Here is a 15,389-nt window from a genome sequence, read left to right on the forward strand (position 1 = left end):
CCCACAAAGGCAGGGATTTTGATGCCTTCACCCACAGGCCCCGGCATCAAAGCCCATGCTGACCCACAGCAGGGGCTTCACGAACACTTGCTGCATTAGTGACTGACTCTGCCTGATGCTGGCTTTGTTGACTCCGATCAGCCCAGGGAAAAGAAGAGTCGTGCAGCAAGTTTGGGCTGTCAGTGGTCCTCTACGCTCTGAGAAGCCAGCTTCTGAGAGCTGGTCCTTAAGGAACTGACTACTATGACACAAATAGAACACTCTTATTTTGAAACCAAACTTTATTTTTGAAACAAAAACTTGATCTGAAGCATGTCCTACGCTAGCTTACTCTCCCTGGGGTGTAAAAACGGCGTCTGCTCTACATTTCAATCGGTGACACGTCAGAGTCAGCCATGGTCAGGGGCCAGGGCCGGAAACAGCAGGGCCAAGCCCGGCCTGAGGGGTGTGCAGGGGGGCTGCCTGGGCTGCCACACTGCAGGCTCTCCGGCGCCGGACCCTCGGAGGCCGCAGGACGAGCCGCACAGCAGCTGGGGCACCTGCGCTCAAGCCCAACTGCACAGGGTGCTGCTGCTCGCTAGCTGCTGACCTTCAGCAAACTTCTTGACCTTTCTAAGCTCCAGTTTCCTCATTTGTAAAATGGAGATATTTATAGTGCCCTGTTTCAGGGCTGTGGTTGGGATTAAGTGAAAGGATCAGTATGTGTTCAATAAGTGGTGGCTATTATTAGCACGGGTATCATCTCTCCACGGCTACAGTGGCGTCCAGGGCCAGAGGGCACACTGCTCAGTGGCGCAGGGGAGGGGGGGACAGTGTCCGCTCACCAGCTCCTGAGACCTCACCAGTGGGGCCCCACCACCCAGCACTGGCCTCATGGGCAGGAGGCCCAGCTCCATTCCACACACTTGTGGACCCTTGTCCTTTATGCAGAAGCCACAGTGACAGGTCCAGGGCACTGAGCACAGAATGTATGTAACGTTTTTGGTTTTAATACTAACAACATATGTTTACAGTAGAAAATTTTAAAAGTTTGGATAATTTAAAAAAAAAGTCACCATTCTACCATTCAAAAATAACCAATTCCCTAAAGAGGGAAAAGTTGGGACAAATGTAACAGAATAAAGAAGAATTTAAAAAAAGATATCAAGTGAAAAGAACTCTAAAAAAAGAAAAATAAAGTAATACCTGTGAATTGTTTAAAAAAGTAAGCAACGCCCTGTTAATATTTCGGTATATATTCTTCCATACTCTTTTCCATCACATATATACGTACCAAAATGTGGTCATACTTTACATGCTCTTTCATTACTTGGTGTTTTCTTTTTATTATCTATCCACTTAATGCAAACAACGCATTATTTTTCATGGCTCATACAGATCCACTATATGGATAAACTATAATTAATTAATCTGCAATTAGCAGGAATTAAGGTTGTTTTTAGTATTTTCACTACATTGAACTGTAAATAATGGTGCAGTGAATATTAGTATAAGCATTTACATTCATTTATAACTGTTCCCACAGAACAAATCACTAGAAATTAAGTTTACATGTATGAGGATGCGCTGGTTATTTAGCTGCTCTCTTCCCCAAATCCACCCTTTACACTTGGCTTTGGGGCGCTGGGGCCAAGGGCTCCCTATGCAGCTGGCCATTTGTTAGGCTCGCCAACAGGGAGGAGAACAGGCCAACTGAAGGTGAGCAATGACGCCCAGTCGGCAGTGATGCTCCATGGGGCGGGTGGCGGCGGGTGGTGCCCGTCTCCAGCTACGTTCCCTACGTGTGGGGCTAGCAAACCTGCAGAGCCGCAGACACCAACCCAGCTGGCAGTGTCCTTCCTCAGAGGCCTGGGTCCCAGTTCTGTCCAAGCCCTCCTCTGAGCCACTGCATTCTAAGAACCCCACTCCCCTCCCGTGGTTCCTCCAGCCTGGGGGACAGGCGATGGCTGCTCCCTGCACCCATCTGCTACTCCAACTGTGCTACTCCAATGCCCCTTATTTGTCTTTTTCCATCTTTAAATACCCATCTGACCAGTGCCTTACACTGCATTCTCTCTAGTAAAATAATAGGTACGCCTCTGTTTTCCTGATTGGCCTGCTCCTGATGAGGAGGATACACACGTTTCTAAGGCTTGGGGTGTGGACTGCCAAGCCGCCTTCCAGAAAGGCCTCACCGATGTACACATGTTCTCATGGTGTTTCACAGCCCTGATTCTGCACACAATGTATGGGGGAGGAGAAATGGGCTTTTGCAGTTCATTTCTTTCTCTATAAGCACGTTAGTGCTAGGTATTCACATCTTGAAAATAAATCTGATAGGTGAAAAGAGGTCCTCATCATTATTTTATGAAATGCAAAATTATCTTTGATTCAACTAAGCCTGGTACGTGCCAGGCTCTGCTCTGCACACGTGTAGTGCATCTTCTGTGTTGGAAAGGCCCGTGGCGCCCCCCACCAGGGCTGAGAGATGAAACAGAACTGGGAGCCAAGAAAGGGCCTTCTGCCCAGGAGCGTCCTCTGTTGTTGCTGAAGTGAGGACGTCAGCAAACTGTTAACGAAACTTCAAAGGGCTCATGAACTTGCTTTAGGTTTAAAAAGACAGAGGTAGGCTGAAGGAAGAAGAGACACTCTTAGACGCTGCAAAATGATTGGGACAATGGGGACAGGTGGTAGACAGATTCTTAGAACCCTCAGAAGCAAAGAGAGATGACAGCTCCAGCCCAAAATGAGCAGGAGCAGGCCCTGGTTAATGGGGCAGGAGGACTGTCCCCGAACAGAGGGTGCTAACCACTGTCGCTGCTGTGAGCAGCAAGCAGCTGTGCTCCCACAGGTGGCGTTTCTTCCAAGGGTGAGCATGTCCCACCAAATGCCGTGCCTGGATGTGCCGGGCTCAACGGAAGATGACAGACAAGACATACTGCTTTTCCTGAGAAAAACATAAACTGGAGGGAAAATGCTTCATCAGTGCAAGTCTGGCCCTTGGAGAAGACAGGGGAACAGGTCCCATAGGGAATGGGCTTTATGAATACGTGTTTGCAAGTGAAAAGCCAATTAAAGATAAGCAAGTGGAATACACCCCCCAGGAGAGGGACCCTCTTGCAGACCGTCTGATGTGTCCGCAGTCTTGCTTACTGGTATCACCTGGCACTGGGCGCGGAGCCTGGCAGACAGCAGGCACTCTCTCAGCGTGAATTCTTGAATGAGGAAGGAACTCCAGGGATCCTGATTCCATTGGTTTGAATGGGGTCCCCCAAAATAAGAACTTTCACCTCTCAGTTTCAAAATTCTGGGTTAGAGGACAGTGTTACAAAACTAATGCCGTATGGTTAAAGCTAAAATAAACCAGGTGTTTTCGGATAAAAACACCAACTTGTGTGGCTGACACTAACTAGATCTCAAGGATACTCATCTGGCTTTCAGTGGCTCCTGTTCAACCAGCAAGGATGAGTCTGAGAAGGGTCAATGCCATATTTCCACAACGCAGGGGGAAACAGCCAACAGCACACGCTCTGCTGGCAGCTGGCTGGTAGGTTACACTTATGATAGGACATCACGGTGTTTGGTAACAGGTCTACAGTAACTTCACCCATGGGCTTTGGATGGCCTGGCTTACCTGTACGCCCAGGAACCTACCCGTATAAAACTTCATCAGGGAAGGGACCAGCAATTTAGTGGAGAGAGGATGGTTCTCGATCATTTCAAAAAACTTCTGGGTTCGTGGCTGAACAGCGGGGTTGGTCATAAACATGACTTCTACCAGCTTGGCCACCAGATAGGGATTTCGAATGTAGTTCTGGTTGCACAACATCACAACGAGGAACATCGCAATATCCTGAGTGCAGGGCTCATAAAGCACCTGAGGAGAGTATCTGAAGAGAGAAGAGCCAGAAATGAAGTTCCAAGAAGCTCAACCTGGGGGGACGCCTATGTCCTTAAGTGGGGAAGGGACGGATGAGCCTGGGAGCCAAGATGCTGAATCCCCTTTAACACACTGAGTTTAAAGTGACTGTTTGTATTATAACTAGATAAGTTCAAAACCCATCACGTCTACTAGCCATAACATTTTAGAAAATAAACCAAAGCTATGATGAAATCATCAGGTGTAGTATTTCAGAATAGATCTTCACTACACGAAACACTTGAAAATGTTTTTGATGGAGTTAATTGCTTTCATTTTTAAAAATCTAAAACATCACTTATAAGCTTAATCCATTACTTTGAAACCTTTCTCCCATTTTACCATTGAGAAAACTCTTGGTACAAAATATAAATGTGGTGTTTCTTCCTTGGAAGGTTCACTCAGATATTTATAAGCTGCTCCTACTGTTTCTCAGAAACACACAATCATTAGAAATTCAACTCAATTTTCACAGACAACATTACCATCAGCACTGCTAACCCTCTCCTGAGGGTCTCTGAGATATTAATGGTGTTGGCCTGGTGCCACAGCGTGGATTTATTTTCCTAATCTCCAGGCAGCAGTTAAGGCAGTCAGACGAAATTTCGGGTACATGAGCATAAAATGGAGGTTGGCAATATAATTCATCATGTATACAAAACACATAAAAACATATTAGAACTATGTAATATGTTAAAGAAACTTACTGTACAATAAAAAATAAAAATTCAGCAACATCTTCTACATAAAACTCGGGCAATGCCGCAAACACCTTAGGGACGTCTGAACTTAAAGGCAGTGTTACACTGTCAACAAGAAGGAAAGCATGCATTAGTCCAAGACGACAGTCACATGTGTGTACTTTAAATAACACTTCCCACTCCCGTGGAGGCCTGGGGCCCTGCCAGCGACACGCAGACTGCACACCGACGATAAAACGGCGGTGATAAATTCAATGGTGTGGCTACCTGCAGGAGCTGTCCAGGCGACGATAAGGCCACCAGGGTTTTCAGCTCGCTCGGACCTGGCCAGGTAGGCCCCTGGTCCAGGGCTCGGGAGAGCCCAGGATGCTGTGATCTCCAGCTTTTCGCTTCCAGTTTATAGATTTCATTTTCTATCAACCAAAGGCTGATAAAAATAAAGCCAATTTTTCAAAAGCACTCTGCCAAAATGAAAATGGCAGGTGTCGACATTCCCTAATTACAGGAAAATATTGATTAATAGTGCTGCTTTCCTAGTCTACATAAGTACAATCTGGAAACTGAAAATGAAGTCTTGCTAAGGCAAGGGCTTTGGTTCCAGCCACATGGACTCTGGGGAAGAGCGAGGACCACACAGCCGGAAACGAGGTGCTGGGCTGAGCACACTCACTCAGGGTAGGCGGGGTCCAGGATGCGGAGCAGCAGCTGGATGAGGAGGCCATAGAAGTTCAGACATCTTCTCAGGAAGCTCTCGTCAAGTAAGCCAGCGTCCGCACAGGCCTTGCATCGTACCAGTTTCTGTGGAAGTAGGCATGGCCCGCCATGGTTAGTAGGTATCTAAACAAGCATCCGCAGCGCTAGGCGGGGAACAGGCGGGGCACGGGAGGCCTGGGCCGCCAAGGGCTTCGCCGCTAACTAGCTTTAGGATGCTGGTCACGTGCTAAGAGCAACTAAAGATATGCACACAGACCACTGGATGCAAAACCCAGCACACAGTGAGTGCTCAAAGGCAGGTCACTACTGTCACGTTTAAGTAACTTGGTCAGGGAGGGGGCTGACAGGGGAGGCTTTCTGGGGGTCAGGGATGGTGAGTAGGGAGAAGCCAGACAATCTGCATCTGAATTTCAGGTCATCACCTGTAAGCTGCTCTTGGGTAGAATGCTCGTCCACCCAGGGTGTAACACCTACCTCAGGGGACCTCTGTGAAGAGGATTAAACACGCGTGCATGCATGCACCGACATGTTAATTTGAACAGTTTGTAGACTCCTGGAGACATTGCCCGTGGCGTGCTCAAGGGTTCTGCAGACCCCAGGTGAGGGCCCCTGGTTTATTTTGCACCACAAAGAGGTCTAGTCTTTTAGTAAATAAAACCGAAACCTTAACTTGTGCCAGAAATCCAAGTCAGACACAATTTCTACACATTATCCTGGTCAAGAGAGAGCACGACCCGCTAACATTCAGCTTTCTAATTTGAACACAAACATAAGGAAAATGAATAAATTTGCTATCTGTGCTTCCCTCGTGCAACCTTTTTTTAAAGCTGTGTCTCATAAACAGAAATCTTTCCATCTATGCTTAGGTTCTGTGTGATGGATCATTTTCAATTAAAAATGAAGAGTTGAGGTGCAAAGGAAAGAGATCTTTCCACCCCCACAAATCCACCCTGTCAAACGCCATGAGAATGCATGGCCAGACACACGCCAGTGTGTGCTGGGATACAGGGCTGGGGGCGGGGAGTAGGGGGTCCTGCAGGAGCAGGGAAAGGGAGGTGATATTAAATTGAGGAGGATTAAATTGATTAAGAATTCATGTTGTCACTGGCATATCATATGCACAGTCTGTCCTGAGATAAAAATACTATATAGACACATGCAAAGTACCAAGAAGTTTTTAAATGTACCATTTTATCTTGGGGGGAAAGAATAATGAAGGAAAAAATAGAGACAGGAAAATTGCTTAATCAAGGCACATATTCTGGTGGGAAATTTACTATTATGAGGCTGGTCTATAATTATTCCAATTAACCATACAAACCTTAAGCTGAGTTTTACAGCGCTTCAGCATTTCACGGTGTCTAGTTGCCAGTGGGGAATCTTTCCATTGGCTTTCATTATTTTTCAAATCTTCCACGGTTCTGAAATCAAAGACTAACAGTCAAATGAGAGAAAACACAGATCCATTTTCCATCTTATCTATCCATTTTGACCATTTCAATGACTCTCCGACACAAACTTCCCCCCCAATTTTAGCATTTTTTAATATCAGAGACTACTTTACAATCAATGACAAGTTATGGTTTAATTGGCAGCATTTTTCTTTTTTATTGGCTCCTAAAATGATGTCTTAAAATTGATGACAACCTTTCTGCGCATGACCTAGTCCACTGAGAGGCGAACGCTCCCTGAAGGCCGAAGTGAGCCCTGACGTGGCGGCCACATGGTTCTGGAAGTGGTGGGCTCTTCTGTCCGGCTGACCCCTGAAGCCATTCCTGCCAGGCCAGGTTCAAAGGAGGACCTTTCTTCCAGCCATTTCAAGGATGCAATAAACCAAACAGTAACCTTTAAAAATCCTCTTTCTCTTCATTCCAGATAAACTAAACTCATGTGTGTGGCTAGAACATGAGTGTGCTGGATGGAATAATGCTCCCCTCCCAAGACGTCACATCCTGATCCCCAGAACCTGTGAACACGTGTTACCTTACATGGCAAAAGGGACTTTGAAGATGTGATTAAGGCTTTGGGCCTCGAGCTGAGGAGACTATCTGGGTTTTCTGCGTGGGCCCAATATCATCTCAGGGTCCTTCCACGAGAAAAAGGGAATCTGAGTAAAGAAAAGAGATGTGACGGCAGAGGCCGGGGAGAGAGCCCAGCGTGCGGTAGAGGAAAGGGCCGGGGCCAAGGAACAGCGGCAGCAGTCTCTAGGGGCAAGGCGGGAGAATCTCCCTAGAGCCTCCAGAAGGAGTGCCGCCCTGGTTTTGGGACTTCTGCCCCCCAGAACCGCAGGATAGTCACTGCTGTTGTTTTAAGTCACAGAAGCTGTGGAAGTCAGTTGCAGCAGCAACGGAAAACTAGTTCTCTAACTTGGAAGTGAAGATTCAGTTGGCATCTCGGGACAGAAGGCTGGTGGCCTGGGGCTCTCCGCGGAAGATCTGCTGCACAAACGGCCAGCAGCGAGCTCCTGGGGTTAAGGCACGGAGCGGCTTCTTCCGCTATGCCAGAGAGCTTACAGAGTGAAATGGCTGGCTCACAATGTTAAAATCCCACTGCAAGGAAAAGTTAATGAACCAGGGAGTTTCTAAGATGACCACAGAGTCTGGTCCTACAAAGTACCAAAGAACATAAACTGAATTCATAACCTGACTGGATCTCTTCTCTGAAAGTCAGAGCGAGGACTGGCGCTCCAGGAATTCTAAAGGAGGAGTTTGGGGGAACTGGACGGCTCTGAGCACCCATGGCCCTAAATCCCCTGGGCCTCGCCTGCTGGCAGAAGTGGCGCCTGCAGCACCCGTACCTGAGTAGTCATGTTGCAGGAGAACACGCCAGCTTCCCTTAGGTCCCACTCCTCATATGTCCTTGCCTCACAGTGGTATCAATTACTGTCCTTATAGGCCAATTACAAAGTCATATGCAGGAGAAGTTCACAGTGGAAGGGAAAAAAAAGGGCCAGATTTGCTAGTGCATTTTATTAGTTCCCCACTGCGGCCATAGCAAATTATCACAAACTAGTGGCCTGAAACAACACAATTGTAGTCACAGAGCTCTGGAGGTCAGCAGTCTAAAATGGTCAGCGTTCCTTCTTACGGCTCTAAGGGAGAGTGTTTCCCTGCCTTCTGCAGCTTCTAGAGGCTGCTTACACTCCCTGGCTCGTGGACCACACCACTTGACATCTGCTTCCGTCATTATGTTTCCTTTCCTCATTCTGTCCCACCTGCCTCCCTCTTACAAGGACCCTTCTGATATCGGGGCTACCCAGATAACCCGGGAAAATCTCCCCACCTCAAGGCTCTGAACTTAACCTCAAGTGCAAAGTCTCTTTTACCATGTAAGGTAGCATATGCACAGGTTTGGAGGTCAAGGATGCGAACACCTGCGACACCGTTATTCTACCTACCAAACAGGGGGTGACAGAAACGTGGGAAGCATGGGTGGGAATGGGCTCTGAGGCGCTTCATCAGCAAGGGAGGACCGTGCAGGGCTGGATTCACAGACAGGACCGCACCTTCCAGAGAGCCAGGACGCAGCGCTCTCCGAGGGGCTGGGCTGCGGTCCACCTATGCGCCCGGCTGTTTGAAGCCTGGGACTGGCAGCGACCGGTGCTGAGTGAAAGCGGGCTGCCAGGAGTTCCTGGGTCCTCCAGAGGCAGGAACCTGCCATTACGGAGCGGGGATACCGGTGGAGCTTTCCCGGCTACGGCGAGCTCCAACACCTGCCCCCAGGCACGCCCCCCACAGCCACGGCCAGAGGGCGCTCCCTGTGTCAGCGGTGAAACACATCGGGGAAGGGAGCACCGCCATCTCAAAAACACCGAGGGGACGCCTCTGTGGCGGGGAGTGCAGGCGGCTGACGGTGCCACTGCCTTGTATCCTCCAAAGTCAGTGGGAGGGACAGAGCCGGGGGCATCCGCTCCAGAACAGAGACACAGAGAGAGATCCACAGTCAGTCTGAAACTTCTATAGGCCTCTCTGTTACTGAAATAATAAGCTGATACACTCAGCAGACAGTAGGAACATGGAAACAAAAGATGAACAAACTTAAGTGGCATACATGAAACACTGCAACAAACTACCCAGAAGGCACATTCTTTTGGCCTATCTGAAACATTTACTAATGGAAATCTTAGGCTAGAAGGCGAATCTCAGCAAGGTTCAAAGGACAAAAACCAGAATGTATCTTCTGACTATAATGTAATTTAGCTAGAAATCAGTAACAAAGGATAAATGGACAAATGCCCTGAGAATCTGGAATTTAAACATGGATTTATATAATCCATGGGTCAAACAAAAATGATTAAAAATAGAAAAATACTTTGAACTGCACAAGAAAATATGACATAACAAAAGGTGCTCAACATCACTAACCATCAGGGAAATGAAAATTGAAACCACAATGTGGTTCTACCTCACCCCTGTCAGAATGGCTATTATCAAAAAGACAAGAAACAAGTATTGGTGAGGAGGTGGAAAAACATCCATATGTGGGAAGAAAATCATAAGGAATTTACAGAATCACTACTAGAAATAAGTGACTTTAGCAAGGCAGATATAAATACAGAGTTTTAGATACACATGTGGCACTTTGTGCCATAGCCAGACCACACCGGTGCTGGACCAAATGGTGGAAGTGGCCATACCATTATTATTCAAGATGACCTGTTCAAAAACTTTTTTGCTTCCTGTAATTTCTGTTTGTTTGGAGATGCTGCTGTAGGGGGAGAAAGGCGTAGATGAAGAAAAACAACAGTGGTGCCAGTGAAGTGGAAACTGAAGCCACTCCCTGAGCATTTTGGTCCACTAATGCCACAGGGCAACACGCAACAAGGGAGCCATATGGTGGCGGAAGCAAATGATCCCGCTCATTGAGAGGAATCAGAGCCACTGTTTCACAGCCCAAAGAAGGAGGGCTGTGTCTGGAACCCAAACGATCCTTTAAATACCATACCCAGGAGAAAAAGTTAATAGAAAACTGCAGTAACCCCACATGCCAAGGATGGAGAGCTCCAAGAAGCCAAAGTTTGGGTCATGTGACCATGTAAAGCTCTGGCCCACAGAGGAACACGGATGCGGCAGCAGGGGCAGATGGTGCTCTGGAACATACGTACTCCCCTACATTCCAATGATGTGGGCCCTCCGGCACTGCACGCGTCTGAGAGCACGCGGTGACTCAGGCACCTCAGGACATGGCATCGCACATACCTATTGAGCTCCCGGATGGCCCGGAGTCTGCGGATATAGCGACGGCAGCTTGGCAGAATAGAGAGGTGGTGGGCGTGCAGGGTGAGAAAGAAGCATTCCGTGGGGAACTTCGGCTCAGAAAATGGAGGCTGGTCTCCATCTAGGAAAAGCAACATAATCCCCTAAATAAAATTGGTTACAGGACTAAATCGGAGAAAAAGCACAACTAATGAGGTGAAATTACACTTGAATTTTCAAGAAGTTTAAGGACATTTAAAAAAAAATTATAGACAATGAAAGACAAAAACTAAAAAACAACACGGTAAAAACCTATACGGTAATGTTAAAAGAAAGACAGAATTCCTGTGAACACCACTTAAAGAGAAGGCTTTCTCCCCCCATCTGATTAAATATTTACATATACGCAGACCAACAATCTTTTATGATGTGTCTTCTTGATGTATTTCATATATTTTATAATACATGTCATAAACATCATTTAAAAATCTCAAAATGATATTAGGTTATGTTAATAAGCTACAGATTCTACCACTTCCCTACTGTGCAGCATATTTGTTGTTTAATTTTTCTCTATTAGAAATAGTACTGGGAAAAATCTATGTACTAAAAATTACTCCCTCGCCCCCAGCTTTGGAGCATATGCTGGAAAGTGGAATTGCTGAGAATGGAAGGACTGTAATTTTTGTCAAGAGCCCCCAGGATGCACTTTAGGTAGACCAATAAATTGATTAAATGACATCTATTTCTTCACAAGCTTACATTCTGTCCTATTACTTTGTTTTTGGATAATTTATAGTTATGTAATGATAACCTGAATTTCTTTCATTTTGTATCCAATTATTCCTACAAGTACACGTATTTTTCCCCACAAGTGTATTTTATTTCCTATGACACATACTACTTACATTTTGTTCCAAACTAAAAAACCTGTCTCTTGGTAGAATATGGTTTTCATCTTATGTATTTCTAACAGTTCTATATTTTGAATGGTATAATTTTACCAATTATAGGACACGTATTTTCATCCATTCTTTCATTTTACATATTCATGTTGCCTTGCTCTATACAAGGCATGTTTACATATTAAGATACATATGTATACACATACTGTCTCTGATAATACACTTCATTTCTGAAATTACTATAAATTTCTCTCTCGTTCATAGCTGGCCAAATCCTCTGTTTGGTTTTTCCCATGTTTTCTTTACTAGATTTTTAGAAAAGTGTTTTAACCTTTGATTCTTCTAAATTTATTGACCTATGAGATTTATTCCAAGATCATACCAGCAGCTACTCGTTCAAATGACACTAATCCCACACTGACTGACAGCCCATCAGATACTCGGTTCTTAGGGCAGCTGAAGCATTTTTCTGGAATGTGCACATCTGCCTGTGATGCTGCTGCTGCCTGTTCCACGCACAGTGCCACGGGGCTCTCACACCTGTCACTAAACAACATGGTTTACAGCATGAAGAAAAAGATCAATAACCATAATATTTTCAAAACGTTCATATTTTAGATCATCAACTCATTAAGATCCATGAAATAGTTCATGAGAATTTTAATGGGCATATGCAAAATCTATATAATAGCTAAGCTGCTGCTATCATTTTTATTATATATATTTAAACTCAGAACAGTGTATTTCCTTCCATTTCCCCTAAATACCTATTTGATTTTGGCTAATCCACTTAAGAGCTGTTTCACTGTGTTCATTTTTATTGTCTATTGTATCTCGAGCTCAAATTCATTTTCTGGAGAGGTAATAACTTGTGAGGAATCACTAGCATCCAAACAAATAATGCTTTTTCTAGACTCTATAAACTCTAACTTCTTAACCTGGGCAGCTGTAACACACCCACTTGCCTAAGCTGGAAGTGGCCACTTAGCTGAAGGTCCGGTATTGAGGTTCTTTGAGTTGTACCAACCCCAAAAAACTGAAAAAGCAGAAAGTCACCCCTCACCCCACTTAGGATGCACTTTCAACCCAGCATCGTTATTGCTGAGTTTTTGCAGCATAAAACATGGGGCCCATCTCTCTTGCATTTCCACCTTTCTGTTTTCCTGGGCACCTGTCTCCCAGACACATTTTACCTGCCACAGCTTCCATAACTCCCCTCTGCCTGCTGTCTTCTCTTCTCCCGTCTCCTCTGCCTTCACTCCTTTGCCCTCGCTCCCTCTGCCTCCTGGGACCGCTCCGGGTCACGACCACATTTAGCCAGGGAGGTGGCTGAGGCCAAGCAGCGCAGGCTCTCTCCTTCCTCCTCCTCCCACGGCCCTCCGCTGGAAGGGGCCTTCCTCAGAGCCAGTCTGCCTGGGCTCCAGCCTTTCTTCAGGCAGCCTGCTCTCTAGAAAAGCCCCCTTGACCTCCTCCTCCATGACCCCGTAACTTCCTGGACCCCAAGAGCCCAGATCCTAATTCTGGAGTCTGCTTGGCTTATCTGAAATCAGGTCTCCTGAGTGAGACAGAGATTTCATAAAGAATTTGAATGCTTCTCTCACTATAGAAAAATGAGAAAAACTGAGTGAGAAGCTGCAATCAAACTGAACATCAGGAAGGGTAATCTCAGGTCAGGCCATGTGGAAGAAGAGGAGGAGGAGCCCTGCACTCGCCGCGGAACTCCTGAGCAGCGGCGCGCTTGCTGATCCACAGGCCAGGTGAGCTCGGCACCTTTCGGAACCTTGGTCTCCTCCTATTTAACCACAAGATGGTACAGCTGCTATCCACATACTTATTCAAGTTCTTCTCCCCATCATCCCATCAGCCACAAATAGGAAATTTCCTACAGAATGTAAGGGAAGGTCCAAATGGAAGGCACACTAAAATCTCTAGGTTATGATGTCGCCTATGTTTCGGTTAAAATTCACCACAACTCAGAAACAGCTCTGAATCGGCTGTCGAGCCTGGCCCTAAAGAAAGCCACAGCTCATGAAGAGCAGTAATGCTGGCTGCTTGAGCAACGAGCAATCAAGGCCTCAGACACGCTCCCTTGCCTGCCTCCCCCTCAGAGTGAATCTCGGGGACACAGAGAAGTCCCTGAGCCTGAGGTCATCACTGTAGGGGTGAGGAGTCAGTGAAAGCTGTCCCTGGAGGAGAGAAGAATGGGCTACAGGGAGCGAGGAGGCGACAGGAAGGGATGCTGTGCTGGTGTCAAATCCAAGCCGCGGGATGATGCTCTGAGTCCAGCTGTAATCTGCTGGTAAAGGTCGTCTCTCCTTTTTTTTGATTATTAAAAAAATGGAAGGGCAGCATTTGGTGGCCCAACGATGAACACGGCACTCACAAAGCTCAGTCAGCCAGTCGTTCACATCCTCCATGGTGGCGTTCACTCGGGTCTCATCGTGGGGAAGAGTGATCCGACACCTTGGGTGGAATATATACGTGGGGTCAACCGTCTCCAGCTTGATCTTTGTACTGAGCTGCTGCAGCACCCAAAGGAAATTCAGCATAAAGCCGTCCGTAGAAACCAATCTGTCATCCGTCTGGGAAACAGGAAAGGAAGCATTTAGAATAGTGATGTGAACAGAAATTCTAGCACAACTTTACAAGAAGGATAACCAAACGTGCATCTTCAGGTCAAAGAAAGACATACACATCATGTCCCCAATGTCACTCTATTAGCAGGTGCTACTGGTTGGGAGTTAAATCATGGGAAACATTTTATACATTCTCTCACTGACTCTTCACAAGAGCCCTTAGAAGTCAGTTATCCTATTATTCACATTTTCCAGAGAAGGAAACTAAAGCTCAGGGAATTTAAGTGAGGTGCCTAAGAGCTTCAAAGTTAGTAAGCAGAAACACTAAACGTTGCTTCCTTCCTCTTCTTTATTTCCCCTCAGGAGCACCAGAACGACTAGTTTCACTGTTCCCCCTCAACTAGGATTCCATGGCCGACGCGAGGGCACATCCCTGCAGTAACACTGTAACGACTACGACAATGAGAGTTAACGCAGGTTGAGCATTCACTGCGCAGGAGGCGCTGCTCCAACGGCTTCATGCACCAATCCACAAACGCAGTTCCCATTACCCCCCTTAGCAGCGAGGCACTGGAGAAACAGAGATGTAACCAAGGTCTCCCACTAGTAAATGGTGGAACCTGAGCTGGAAATCAGACAGTCTGATACAAGGTCCACACTTTGCTATGCACTTTTTTCCTTCTTCGGAGTAGAAACGTCACATCATCCATCAGTGGCACTGGAAGCATGCCCCTGTAACTTTTCTACTCTGGCAAAACAGCCAGGCCCCTGGCCTGCCTCCCCAGGCCGGGGCACTCGGGACCGTGTGTCTGGGCCCCCTCAGGTCTGCTCCAGCCCCGCTCCCCACTTCAGTCCACCACCTGCACAGCAAACTGGGTGGCTCTTGCTGAAAACCCTCGGGGTTCCTCACCACAGTTCTTACCACACCGACCAAGCTGACAGAGCCTCTGCCTGCCCCTCTGCCCACGACCCGCCTTCCTCTTTCCTGTTCACTGTCCCCCGGTGCAAAAGCCGATACGTGGGGCTTGTTCCCAAGCTAGTTCATTCCCACCTCAGGGCCTTTCACATCTCTGGAAGCTCTTTTCCTAGCCTTGAAATGCCTGGTTCTTTCTTATCAGTCAGGTCCCTGATCAAAGGTCACTTCCTCATAGGTGCTTTTCTGCCACCCAATCAAAAATCTTCCCAAGGCTTCTTTCTGGTCGCTGCAAGGTTGCCCGCAAGTCCTGGACCTTGCTGCACTTGCTTCCTAGGCGCTATGGCTGTCTGAAGTAACGTCTGCATGTTTACTCATTTACCCTACAGACCACGGGCTGCACAGCAACAGGAGGCTCCGCTCTCCTGCCCCACACCGCACCTCCAGCCCCCAGAACAAGGTCTGTCGGCACTGAGTGCACAGGAGT

At 46.9% G+C, this 15,389-nt stretch overlaps 1 protein-coding gene across 3 annotated transcripts in view; it reads right to left on the reverse strand.

Annotated features, from left to right (window-relative positions):
- The window catches only part of UBE4B (ubiquitination factor E4B), a 95,274-nt gene that overhangs the window by 17,940 nt on the left and 61,945 nt on the right, over window positions 1–15,389 (reverse strand). For all 3 annotated transcript variants that reach the window (XM_054579775.1, XM_054579777.1, XM_054579776.1), the window contains 6 exons: window positions 13,797–13,995; window positions 10,512–10,650; window positions 6,635–6,734; window positions 5,270–5,397; window positions 4,606–4,704; window positions 3,634–3,869 (listed from right to left, as the gene is read on the reverse strand). In XM_054579775.1, the coding sequence (XP_054435750.1) occupies window positions 3,634–3,869; window positions 4,606–4,704; window positions 5,270–5,397; window positions 6,635–6,734; window positions 10,512–10,650; window positions 13,797–13,995 (901 nt within the window). The remainder of the gene's footprint in view (window positions 1–3,633; window positions 3,870–4,605; window positions 4,705–5,269; window positions 5,398–6,634; window positions 6,735–10,511; window positions 10,651–13,796; window positions 13,996–15,389) is intronic.

The sequence above is a fragment of the Pteronotus mesoamericanus genome, unplaced genomic scaffold (assembly GCF_021234165.1).
Source record: "Pteronotus mesoamericanus isolate MK-2021 breed Mesoamerican mustached bat unplaced genomic scaffold, CSHL_Meso_final contig_557, whole genome shotgun sequence".
In the NCBI taxonomy this organism is placed as follows: Eukaryota; Metazoa; Chordata; class Mammalia; order Chiroptera; family Mormoopidae; genus Pteronotus; species Pteronotus mesoamericanus.